Source organism: Neopelma chrysocephalum, unplaced genomic scaffold (assembly GCF_003984885.1).
Source record: "Neopelma chrysocephalum unplaced genomic scaffold, ASM398488v2 Primary Assembly neopelma1_88, whole genome shotgun sequence".
NCBI classification, from domain to species: domain Eukaryota; kingdom Metazoa; phylum Chordata; class Aves; order Passeriformes; family Pipridae; genus Neopelma; species Neopelma chrysocephalum.
Genome location: NW_020897750.1, coordinates 4,752,163 through 4,764,985, shown reverse-complemented (window position 1 = coordinate 4,764,985; position 12,823 = coordinate 4,752,163). Strand labels below are relative to the sequence as shown.

The 12,823-nt window shown below is 45.4% G+C and overlaps 1 protein-coding gene and 1 long non-coding RNA gene across 2 annotated transcripts; both read left to right on the top strand.

Moving 5' to 3' along the window:
• The first annotated feature begins 1,246 nt into the window (after nucleotides 1-1,246).
• Nucleotides 1,247-3,732, top strand: LOC113972117. Its single transcript, XR_003535770.1, has 3 exons — nucleotides 1,247-1,345; nucleotides 1,883-1,942; nucleotides 3,497-3,732. It is a non-coding gene; the product is annotated as an uncharacterized LOC113972117 (long non-coding RNA).
• A 2,736-nt stretch (nucleotides 3,733-6,468) lies between these two features.
• LOC113972115 (E3 ubiquitin-protein ligase RNF4-like) lies at nucleotides 6,469-11,471 on the top strand. Its single transcript, XM_027692848.1, has 6 exons — nucleotides 6,469-6,647; nucleotides 7,589-7,643; nucleotides 8,385-8,394; nucleotides 9,587-9,747; nucleotides 10,769-10,843; nucleotides 11,177-11,471. The coding sequence occupies exons 1-6, from the start codon at nucleotides 6,610-6,612 to the stop codon at nucleotides 11,324-11,326; spliced, it is 489 nt and encodes a 162-aa protein (XP_027548649.1). The 5' UTR covers nucleotides 6,469-6,609; the 3' UTR covers nucleotides 11,327-11,471.
• Nucleotides 11,472-12,823: the final 1,352 nt, after the last annotated feature.

The window sequence follows — 12,823 nt, the reverse complement described above, 5'->3', positions numbered from 1 at the left end:
AGATTAAGTTTTATCAGTCTGGTTTTTCTTAGAAAACTGGAGTGGAGGGAATTTTCACCCATGAAACATTATTATTTCCGGATGGACTCACAAAAAGGTTTAGGCTGGAAAAGACCTTTAAGATCCTCAAGTCCAACCATTAATCCAGCAATGCCAAGTCCACTAAACCATGGAATGGTTATACTGCCTGTGTTGAAAGCAAACCAAAACTGAAGAAGACCCCCCAAGTATTAATGTCGTACCCTTAGGGAGCAGTGCAGGCTGAGAGTATGTGAGTCTCTTCCTGTGCAAGGATCAGACTCCTTCCCCCCTGCAGTCTGGGCCAGGGAGCCTGTTGGGAGCAGCATTCCCTCTCTGAGCTTGGTCTTTGCTGCCTCTTGCTCCTGACCTCCATTGCCCAATATCCCCAGGTCAGCTGGAAAGCCCAAGGAAATGCCTGGATGTGTGTTGCCATTTTACCCCCCATTCAGGCAGTGACAGGGTTTCACAGCCTGAACGTGCCAAATGTTCAGGAGGGCTGGGGGAGCTTGGTTTGTTTTGGCAAGCCCAACCCAAATCTTGTGCAGAGTGTGGTGCTTGAGAATGTGTCTGCCTTGGCTGATATTTGTGTTCTGGTTGTAGTTTCAGTGTGCTCCTGGATGACCTGCTGGTCAGTGATAGTGAGGAGAGTGATGACAACCAGGTCAGTTTTCAATGTTGTATCATCTCACCTTGTGGCATTGTTCTGAGTTCCTTGAGCTAACCTTTCCTTCCCCTCTCCTCTTTGTTTTTGTGAACAAAACAGGTTGTTGAACAGCCACCTTCTCCACTTGCTCCTCCAAGATATTTTCAATCCAGCAGCCCAGAGTCAGGGAGCACCAGTGCCTCTGAGAGCTCCTCAGACTCTGAGACCAGTGGCTCTGAGAGCTCCTCAGACTCCGAGACAAGTGACTCAGAGAGCTCCTCGGGCTCAGAGACCCACCGTATTGGAGGTGTCAAAAGGCCTGGCAAGGCCTTGGTGCACAACGGGGCCAAGAGATGCCGGAAGGAGGACAGCAACCCTGATCCATTGGAGATCAGAGCCCTCCAAGAGCCCCTTGAGAACAGAAAGGGCTCCCACCAGGCCAAAGTCAAAGAGCCCTTTGCTCTCGGGGTGAAGAAGTTGCTCTCACCAGTGGGAGACCCCGCAGCTCCTGAGCCTGTCCGGGTGCAAGAAGAGCTCAGTTACCTGGTGAAAGTCCCTCAGAGCCCCAGGAGAGATGAAGGTCAGAAGAGAGCAGAGACCAAGGACCTCCCTCATGCAAGGAAGCGGGACTTGAAGAGGAGAGCCATGGACAGTCCTGATGAGCCCAGCGGGAAGAAAAAGGTGAGAGGTGGGAGGGGAGGTGAGTTTGTACAAGGACCAAGGGGGTGTTTGAAAAACTGCTGCAAAGTTTCCACTTCACAGGTTGGGAGTGGAGCCATTATGCTTCTCCCATAAAGGTGTTCTCAAACGTCTAAAGCGACTGTGAATCAAAACTTTCCACAGCTGCTTCTCAATGGTCACAAATCCCCTCCTGAGCAAATGAAAAGCCCACCTAGAAGAGATGAAATGCTTATTTTCAGCAATGGAAATAAGAGGTTTCAACAAGAGGTTTAGCAGTTTCATCCCTGCCACTACAAAACAATTAATCTATCCAAGCAAATTAGATAAAAAGTCCTTTTTGGTTGCTTGTCAGGGAGCCTGAAATCTATATCTGCTCTGCTGTGGGTTTCCACTTGGTGAATTCCAGTGTCTTAGTTTTCCTGTCCTCAGTCAGAATCAGAATCACTCCAGCTTAAGTGGACTGGTCTGTACTTGGTGTGTATTTTCAAAACCTGAGTGACTTTTTTTCCTTTTTCCTTTTTTCTGTCTTCCTGTTAGAGGGGAGAGATATGAAGATGAAAGCTAGTCTTCAGTAAGCAAAGACTGCAATAAAGTGAAGTGAGTATACAGTGGTGGGATGTCAGAAAGATGCCTAAATCTAAGTCTTTCTTAAAAGGGGGAGCTGCAGAACTGTATCTCCTGCCCTAACACTCCTGAGTTTGCTTCGAACATAAGATGCCTTCTGAAACTTAATCTGGTGGAGATTTGCCTTTCCATCCCGGAAGCAACCAGTCCAGAAAACAGCTTTGTAGGTGTAGGTGGGTAAGGGTAGAGAGCATTTCCCTTCTCCACTCAAATCATCTTGTTGCCTTTGTCTTTTTCTTATGTGACCCACAGAAACACAACCAGTGTGTGCCTTTTGAGTCCTGACTGTCTGGCATTTCAGGTGGCCTTGGTGGCCAGGAATTTCTGGTTTATCCCAGTGTAGCATTTGCAGTGTTTCTGGTAGATGTGCTGAAGCTTCCCTGCCAGTTTGCACACCAGGGCACTGCCAGTATTTTGGCCAGGTCCTTGCTAGAGTGAGTGCTTCCAAGAGCGTGTCTCCAAGTCGTCGGTGTTCCCGACAGGGGAGGCTCGTGCATCAGTCATGGGCTACTGCATTCTATTCCTGCTTGCCTGTGGCTGGAATTTGAGGTGTTGGCTTGGACTGGTGCTGAGGTTTGTGTCCTGACAACAGGAGGAAACTGCTGTTCTGCAGACAAAACGCTGAGGTGCTCTGAAAGCATGGAGGCGTTGGGGCCAGCGTTTAGTTGGGGAAAGGATATTCCAACTGCAGTAGTGATGGAAGATCTTTAGTTCTGGAGTTCACTCTTCCCTTTCTCTCAGTGAAAATGAGCAGCTGCTTTAGTCATGTTATGGCTTTTGGAGTGGCAAGGATAGGAAGCGTTTTTGGGCTGAGAGGGCTCTGGATCAGGTCAGGGATGGTGCTGTGCTCTGTGAAAAACAGTCCTCAGCTGTGCCAAGGTAGAGAAGCAGGGGAGCATGTGTGCAGTGAGTAGGGACCATTCCCACTGGGAAAAGTGGGTGGTGAAAGAGGGGAGAGGACTGTCCCATGCACAGCAGAATCAGGCAAGATGTGCAGCATCAACCTGCCCTGTTGGAGCAGCACTTGCTAAAGGAACTTGGCTCCTGAGCAGCACTTGAATTTTGGAGTCCTTGCTGGGCACATGACCAGTATTTGCCAGTAGCAACTCCTAGAATTGCTGCTCCTCTTGTTATTGTACAGTTTTGTTGTTAAAACTGTTGTGTTCTCCTGTGGTGCAAGCAGTGGTGCAGCTGTAAAAGCTGTAGAGAGGGTGCAGTTCAGCCTCTAACCTGCCATCCCACGTGGCCTTTGCAGTGCCATTTTCCATAAAACACAAGGCTTTGTGAGCTACTGAGGATGAAGGGATGCAGTGCCATGATCTGTTGGCAAAGTGGCAAAAGAAAATAAGCACAATGTGCGGTAGGAAGGCTGCAAAAAGGCTCACGCTGATGAGGCAGTTGCTGAAATTCTAAAGGCTTTGCAAGTGCCCTTTGAATCAAGTAACTGTGTTTGCTGAGTGTCCTCTGTCAGATGTGCCTGTTGTATGAAAGCAACCAAAGGTTTTCTCTCTCCCTCTCTTTTTCCAGAGATCTTTGCTGAAGTCATCAGAGAGACCTGTGCTCTGGTATCGACCAGCAGCCTGACAGACCTGTCACACTCCACCAGGCAGGGATTACAGTGACTGAGACTGGAAGAAAACATGCCGGAATTGTTTCTCCAGGATGTCAAATATCTTCCAGTTTTCTGTCATTTTGAAGCCTTAGAAACTTAGGAACTTAGTTCAGTTATTTTTTTTAATTGTCCAATAAAACACTTGCAAGAAAAAATACAAAGAGCTTAGTTATTTTTTTTGAACTTTTGCAAAAAGCACCTGCAAACAAAAATGTTTCAAAGAAAGCTGAAGTTTTCTGGTGCCCTTGGGAAAACTTTGCACTGTGTTTGTTTGGGTAGCACTTTTCTGCCTTGAAAAAGAAGAGATGGAGAATGGCACCTGCCTTTAAAACAACAAAGTGCAGTGAATTGTCTGAATGGGGTAATGTATTGATGGTCTATGAACATTTCTGTTAAGAGTAACCGACAGGACAATAATCGCACATATTGTTGACAAGAGAGCTGCCTCCAGAGGTTATTACGTGACATTCCACAGTCTGCAGTAGTTGTGTGTCCAGAAAACATGCCAGAGGAATGTTTTCCGAGCTCTGGTGCACATCCACGCCCTCAGCACTGGAACTGAGTTACTGAGGGTCTTGCTCAGTTTCAGCCTTGGAAGCCTCAAGCTGGGGTGGCAAATGCCAAGGGGTGTTTGGAAACAGCTCTGCCTGTCTCCTGTGCTGGAGGGGTGTCACTCGTGGGCTCCTTCTCAGAAATCTGCTGCAGAAGTGCACGTCCCATGCTTTCTAACAGTTCCTCCAGCTTGCAAGAAGTGCATGGTTATACCTGCAAAGCACAGCTGATGTAAACCAATCTACTGGCAATTCTGAAGTACTCTTAGAAAGCCGAGACACTTTGTAATTTATTTCTCCTCCCCTCTCTCAGCCATATTTTTCCTTTCTTTTACCTTAGAAGCACATGAACAGGGAGTCTCTCGGGGGGTTCCACAGGGCTCCATTTTAGGCCCAGTGCTCTTCCACACCTTCATAAATGACTTGGACGCAGGGCTGGAAAGGATACTAAGCAAGTTTGCAGACGACACAAAACTGGGAGTAGCTGTTGACTCCCTGGAAGGCAAGGAGGCCTTATAGAGACACCTTGACAAATTAGAGGGCTGGTCAATCACCAACCATATGGAGTTCCATACGGGAAAGTTCTTTTCCACGAGGGAAAGTTCTGGATTCTGCACCTGGGATGGGGCAATCCTGGATGTTCAGACTGGGGAATGAGATGCTGGGTAGCAGTGCTGTGGAAACGGACCCGGAGGTCCTGGTTGACGGCAAGTTGAATATGAGTCAGCAGTGCCCTGGCAGCCAGGAGGGCCAACTGTGTCCTGGGGGGCAGGACACAGTCCCTCCGGTCAAGGGAGAGGATTGTCCTGCTCTGCTCTGCACTGATGCAGCCTCAGCTTGAACATTGTGGCACTTTTGGGCACCACAATGTAAGAAAGATATTAAGCTTATAGACAGTGTCCAAAGGAGAGCCACAAGGATGGTGAAGGGCCTTGAGGGGAAGCCATATGAGGAGCGGCTGAGATCACTTGGTCTGTTCAGCCTGGAGAAGAGGAGATTGAGGGGAGACCTCACTGCAGTTACAACTTCCTGGTGAGGGGGAGAGGAGGGGCAGGCACTGATCTCTTTTCTGTGGTGACCAGTGAAGAACCTGAGGGAATGGGCTGAAGTTGTGTCAGGGGAGGTTTAGGTTGGATATCAGAGGAAGGTTCTTCCCCCAGAGGGTGGTTGGGCACTGGAACAGGCTCCCCAGGGCAGTGGTCACAGCTCCAAGGTTGACAGAATTCAAGAGGCGTTTGGATGATGCTCTCAGGCACCTGGTGTGAATCTTGGGGATGGTCCTGTGCAGGGCCAGGAGTTAGACTCTATGTTCTTTGTGGGTCCCTTCCAACTTGGCATATTCTGTTATTCTTTGTGCCCCAAAAAAAGCTTTGAGAAGGCCTATCTTTTCATCTGACATCTAATACTCTTTACTCTCCAACAGTTCAGTTACAGACTTTGCCCGGTGCAGTCTGGGGGTCTCTGGAAGGAAACAGATGTTATACAACTTCTCTCTTACCAAATCCTGCCTGGTTTGTCCTGAAAATACTAAATCCTAAGACCCCCCTCTCCCTCTAGTGAAGGCCTGACTCTTTGCTGTTGACCGTTTTGCCCTTTTCCGTTCAGTTAACGCCCATCCACGGTGCTCAAGGAGCAAGTTAGTGCACGTGGCCTGTTGGTTTATAGGCAATGCTTCACATGCAAAAGCCCAGACTTAAAAACCTCTAGGCAGTAATCTCTGGACTCTGGTAAGTTGTGCAGTGATGGAAACAGCCCATAAAAGCATCAACCTTGAATCCTTCTTTTGTCTTTTTGCTGGCAGCCTGAACCACCGACTTCTATTTAGTGACACCTTGTCAAGTGTTATTTTAAGGGGGGGGGCGGATTTCTTTAGCCACTGAAAGGCTACAGTATTCCTCGGGCTGAAGGTGGGAGGAGGTGAATGTCTCCCTCTGCTTTGCCCTCACGAGGCCCCACCTGGAGTGCTGTGTCCAGCTCTGGGGCCCAGCACAAGCAGGATGTGCCTGTTGGAGCAGGGCCAGAGGAGGCCTCAGAGGGCTGGAGCACCTCTCCTCCACAAACAGGCCAGGAGAGCTGGGGCTGTCCATCCTGGAGAGGAGCAGGCTCCAGGTAGGCCTCACTGAGGCATTCCAGTGCCTGAAGGAGGCCTGTAGGAAAGGTAGAGTGATTTATTACATGGGCAGAGACTGATAGGAAAAGGGGGAATGGTTTTAAACTAAATGTGGGGAGATTTAAATTAGATACTAGGGAGAATTGTGAGGGTGGTGAGATACTGGAACAGGCTGCCCAGAGAAGCTGTGGATGCCCCATCCCTGGAAGGCCCCAAAATCAATTAGGGAATTGAAACAGGGGAGCAGGGAGGAGAGGCTTCAGATGGTTCCTAAGTTGCTTCCATTTCTACCCCATTGCAGCAGCGGGACCAAAACCAGCAGCACCCACTTGTTTCCAGAGCAGCAGATAATTCAATAGTGCTACTAATGAGTGACACTGAAGAGGAACCAAGAGATAATAATGGGTATGTGACAGATAAAATGTCTCTCTAAAGTCTAGTTTCTGATACATGGTACAAACAGGTTTTTGCTGAGCTTTTGGGTTCTGTTTGATTCTCTGTGAAAATTTTTGAGCTGGAATATAGAGGCCTGCCTGGAAGAGAACTAATTAAAAAAAAAACCAAAACAAAACCAAAATCAAAAAAAAAAACCCACTGTAAGAAATAAAAATATGTTTTTTTATAGACGTATCGTGAAGTTGTAAGATATTCAAGTCCCAGACTGGGACTGGGTATCAGGGACTTTTTCGGCCGCATAAGGGAAATATAAAAATTCCTAAAAATTAAAATCTTTCCGGGCCACGTGAGAATTTTGTACGCAGGGGTTTCTCTTCTCTCTTTGGGCTAAGAACAAAGGAAGATCCATCATTTTTGACAGAGGATGTCCAGTGGCCAATTGGAAAGAAGGGAAAGCCCCTTTTCGGAGAAAAGAAACCTTTTTAGGCAAAAAAGAATATATTAAGCTTATCTGAAAAGGGTGGGGATTTTGTGAAACTATAAAATGTATGGAATTTAAACCGAAGGGATCTTTCCCCCCGAAACTCAGTGTGAGAAACACCTACTGCGTTTAATATATTCTTCCTTGTTTCTTTGTTCCCTGAGTTTATGCTGTCTTTCTAAATTTAAAAAGAGGGATATTTCCCACACCACCAAAAACCAAATCAAAAGCATCAAAATCCAGTAGGAACCTTTTTTCTTTGTTCATGAAGGCATTATTGAATGTATCTTACACTATGACTTGAGATACATTGAAATGCTTGCAGTACATAACAGTTCTTGTTGCTGGGCTGGGATGATGCTAAATCTGAATAAGGAATGTTTTCATTTCTGACATGTTATGTATTGGTAACCCTTGATGCACAGTAAAATTAGTGGCTGCATGTTTTTTCTGGTTCTGTTCTCTGTAGCACATGGCCAACCGGTCCTGTTAGTTCTCCAGTGTGGGTGGATAAGAGCTCAGAGGTAAAGATCCACATGTTGTCATCCTTTCTGCTTTGTTGGGGGGAAGGGGCAGAGGGGGAGCTGTACATCTCAGTTGGCTAATGTGGGGTGCTATGGGTAGCTGGCTTGAAGAACAGACCTTGCTTTGAAGCACCAACTAGCACGTCACTCCAAGTCACTTCTTTGTGGTATATGTAGAGGGAGAAACCCTTGTTAAGATGGCACTCGGAGAACTGAGGGTTCCTTATTGTTCTAGGAGTAACTGGCAGATACTCGAAGTCCTATTTCCCTAGTGTCAATAGAGCAGCAAACTGGAATTCTTTACTCCCAATCCCCGTTGTGGTTTCCTTTCTTCAGCAGCTGTTCATTTAACACAAAGTGTTTGTGGCTAGCACAGCTGAATTTGCCCATTTGAGGGAGAAAAAGGGAAAGTAATACTTTCAGCCCAAATCCAGTTAGAGAACTGAAACTGAGGAGCTGGGAGGAGAATCTTCAAATGGTTCTTAAGCTGCCTCTGTTTTCTGCCCTTTTGCAGCAGAGGGAGCAGAACCAGCAGCAACTTCTTACTTGTTTTTGGGGTAGCAGCTAATTGACTACTAGTTTGAGTGTACTTAACCAAAATAAGAGGTTGATAGTCTACCATTCTTCCCCTGTGCTGTTGTAACTGCTTCCCTGAGCTGGTGCTGTTATGCAACACCAGGCATGCAGACCAAAGTCTAATTGTATTTTCTTTTCTCTCCCTTCCCATATGCATTGATGAAGCTTCCTGAAGGTGAGTTGACATTTTACAGTTGATAATGGAAATGTCTTAAGCATAATTATTATGTTTTGTTTGTCTTTTTCAACAAACTTGAGGAGCAGGAATTGAAACTGCATTTAGCAAAAGGCAAAGTACAATGCTAAAGCCTCTGTCCAGCGTCTTAGAGAATGGATCCAATCTGCATCTGATAGCCACTATCAGACACACTGGAAAATCCCTGCAAATAAAAGTTGTAGCTGAATATTTATGCAGAAAGGAACTTTAATTTGGGGACACTTTCTGTAATTTTAATTGATTAGTGCTTGATTATTGTTACATGGACTCTAGATTTGCAGACATCATTGTTGCCTGGGGTTTCTGAGAGTTAAAAAACAAACAGTATTTCTTGACCCTTTAGATATTATAGTCCAGGCCATTAAAAATTGATCTCCTTTGAACTTGGGCAGTATAACTCCATTGTCAAGTTCCCTTAACTCAGGAGAGAGATGATGACAATTTCTAAGGAGACACTACTTTAAACCACTTTATAAATTCCAAGGACTGTTCTTAACAAGACTCATTTGATAGAAACTGCCTTTGAGCGGGGAGGTTTGGTTTAACAGACAAAAAGAGTGCAACAGTTTAGCATCATACAGCAACAAGCACAACAGCTCTGGAATATACAGTTTTAGATTGAAGCATCTCTTCAATCCCTTATGAAGGTTTCTGAACAAAGCACTCTGTGTTTTACCAGGCCTTTTTGTTGTGTATGTGCTACGTCACCATGCTCCTTGGAAACTTGACTGCAGTCCTCTCTCTCCACTGTCACACAGCAACTGTTGCCCTTCCTGGCCATAGGATTGCTGCAGACACTTTTAGTAAGAATGGGGTGAGGGAGCTTCCCTTTACAGGGCAGATTTATTCACAGGTAGTGTAAGGCTATAGAACTTATACACTGAGAATGTCTTGGGTCACCTTTTCAGCTGTTTGCAGGGTGAATAGGGCAAATGCTTTGTGTTGGTCCGTAGCAGAAACGTCTGGATGGCTTCAGCTTTAATATTTGGGAAACTAGTTTGTTTAAGATTGCATTTAACCCAGGTGAATAGAGTTCATTTAAAATAGGAACCACTACAGACTATTTATGATAATGCATTTGAAGGATAGTTCCAGGGGGAGAGAGATAGAGAGAGAATCAGAATTTTAACTTATCAAAATTAAATTACAGAGTATATACAACAAATGAGAAATCTTTCACTAAGAAGCCATCAACAGTTAGACAGTTCTGTACTGAGTAGAGATGATGAAGATGAAACAACAGTCAATGATGTGAATGTGACTGCTACAGCATCTGAACAACAGATATCACCAGAAGAGCAAACTGCAAGAGCAAAGTATGTATGCCTCATGACCTACCAAACACTGAATTTGCTTTTTTAAAAATTTTTATATAGATGGGACTAAGTTATACTACCACGGCCTTCACTTACTCTACTTATTTCCCTTTTTCAGTGAGGATAGCATCCTGTGTTGTATGATGATCAAAAGATACCATTTGCACTTTAGGAGAAAAAGGCAGCCCAAGACAGATGCATAGCTTTGCATACAACCTTAAAGATGGGAGTGGGGGTATGGCAAGGAAGGGAGATAAGTCACAGGCTGTAGCTTACAATGTATTGTCATTTAGTTTTCATGCCAAGCTCTGGTAGTGATGTTAGACACAGAAATACTTTTGTTGGTATGGACGAGGCTTGGCATCACGAGACCGGCAGGCAGCAGCTGGGCAAATTCTGTGCTGGTTTTAATAAAACTGGTGTGCTTTGAGCCTTTTGGATTACTGAAAGGCAACATAGGAGAAAATATTAAAAAAGGAATATTGTATTCCTTCGGTCTCAAGCTTCTCCATTACAGAATGTGCCTTCCTGCTCTGTTCAGGTGAGGCTGAAAGAGCTCAGAGCTGCAGCATTTAACATTGACCAAAGGGTCCTTCCTGGGGCTGGAGCTTGCCAGAGCCATCTGCAGTGTTACTCTGTAGTGTCAGACCTCATTCCCTTCTGGGGTGAAGAGTTCCCAGAGGACAGCTAGATCCTTCAGTTACAAAGCTGTTATTGATGACCTGTTGGAGATTAATGCTGCCATACATAGACTGCCCAGTGCTAGAGACTGCTGTTAATTCAAATCCTAGAGCAAGGTGGCTAACTGCGTCTTTCTCCCAGTGAAAACCAAGACGCCATTTCCTTTAGGACAGGGAGCTCTGAACGCCTCATTACATGCAGCAAACTGAGAGAGTTACAGATTTGCAGGATTCTTCAAAAGAAATGCATCATGGCTACTCAGTGCAGATGATTATGTGACATTTTTTGTATCAGTAACCCTCGATTCCCAGTGATAGTAATGGCTGCTTGTTCTTTCTGGATCTGTTCTCTCTAGTGCATGGCGACCAGGGACTATTTGGTGTCCAATTTGCATGGATTTTTACTCAAAGGTAAGGATCCACATGTTGTCATCCTTTCTGCTTTGTGGGAGGGGGAACAGGGCAGAGGGGGAGTTGTGTAACTCAGCTGTCTTATGTGGGATGCTGCAGGCAGCTGGCTGGGAGCACAGACCTTGCTATGGGGCTCCGAAAGTCACTTCTTGGTGGTGGACATAGAGGGAAAAACCCTTGCCAAGATGGCACTGACAGATCTGTGGGTCCCCCATTATACTAGCAGTAATGGATTGATTCCAGATCCTCCAAGTCCTAGTAGCCTGGTGCCAACAAGAGCAGCAAACTTGAATCCTTTCCTCCCAATACATGTTGTGGTTTCCTTTCATCCAGATTCTGCGAAGTGAACGACTGGTTTTGTCAACTCAGTGCGGCCATCTCTTCTGCAGTCGATGCCTCCCTGTTGCCATTGAGATTTCCAGAGCTTGTCCAATCTGCAGCAGAGAACTCACTCACAGAGAATATCATCCCATTTATTTATGAGTACTTCTGTTTCTCAGCACAGACTCAGATGTATTTTGGTGAATAGGTGGTGGAAAGACTTTTTGCTTCATGTATACAGTTCTCGTTGTATACAGTTCCATTGTTTCCTGAATTCAATTCTAAATAAATTGTTGATTTAAGTATAGTCAAGTCTGTCTGCTCATCTATGTTGGACTCAGCTGGTAGACCAAGACTTCTTGTAACAGGTGGAAATAAAACTCTTTGTTGGATCAATCAGAAGCATTCGTTCTTTTCATCACACTGAAGTCATTGATTTGGCAGAGAAAAAATGCTAAAGGCATAAGCTTTGTTGTTCTTGGGGCAGTGTGTGTTGTGTGGAGAAAAGGAAACAGGCACTGCTTGGGCTGGAAGGACTTCTATTTCTCAGGACAGACTCAGCTGGATGTTTTGGTGAAAATGTGTACAGAGGGAATGAGGAGCCTGCAGCAGCTCCTAGATCCAGGGTGCTGACATGGGCTGGCAGCAAGTGTCCCTGTCAGTCACGGGGAGTTACACCAGACATTGCCAGCAAGTGCTGATGGCATGTACCTGTCCGTATTTCTGGGAGAAAGCATCCTGCTGAATGCACAGGTCATTTCTCTAACTGCCTGCAGGGCTAAGCGAGACCTGCACTTCCCAAGCTCTGGGTTCAGCGCTTGCAAACATCTCCATCTGCCAGCTGGATGTGGTACTTCACAGCTCAGGGGCTGTCGCTGCTGAAATACCCTTCCCTCCATGGGAGCCCTGCACAAAGGCTCGTCTTGCATTTCTCCTTGAAAAATTCTTCTATTTCATCAGAAGAATTTTCAGTTCCTGGGGATGGAAACGCCAGGATAGAATAAACTGTCATGGACTTCAGGCATCATTTATGTGGCACACCCAGGGTAGACATAAGAGCATTTGCAATTGGAATGCCAAATTTTTTGCTGCTTGGGGAGAAAGAATAAAAAGACAATGACACTGACATTTCTGCTCTATTTGGAGTAAAAGACAAAAATTTGCTGCAAGTTGTCCTGTAGAAAAAGCACTGCTTTCTTTGCACAGCAACTTTTAATAGAAATTCTTTAGTTCTCTGTTGCAGTTTATGGATTTCATAGGTTGTATATTTGGAAAGCTGTACTTTTACTGCTTCCAGCAGGACTCATGGAAGTTCAGTCCAAACCACTGCTTTGATTTGGTTTGTTACTAGTGGAAAAAAAAAGGGAAGTACAGTATATTTAATTTTGTAATCCTTATTGTAGATTATGGAAGGTTTCTTGAGAGGTTAGGCAGAGAAGAATGTGACCAATACTTTACCCACACAAGTTTCACTAAATTCTAGAGCAGTATACAGCAAAGAGGTGCACGTTACCATCCCCAGTCACCAAGTCATCCATATTCTAAATTCCTAAATGTATAACACTGCACTTTATCATCAGACAACAGGACCACATATTTGTGGTTTCATTGGTTCCAGCCCTATGTGTGCAGTGCACCTCAGCTTTCCGGAGGAGCAAT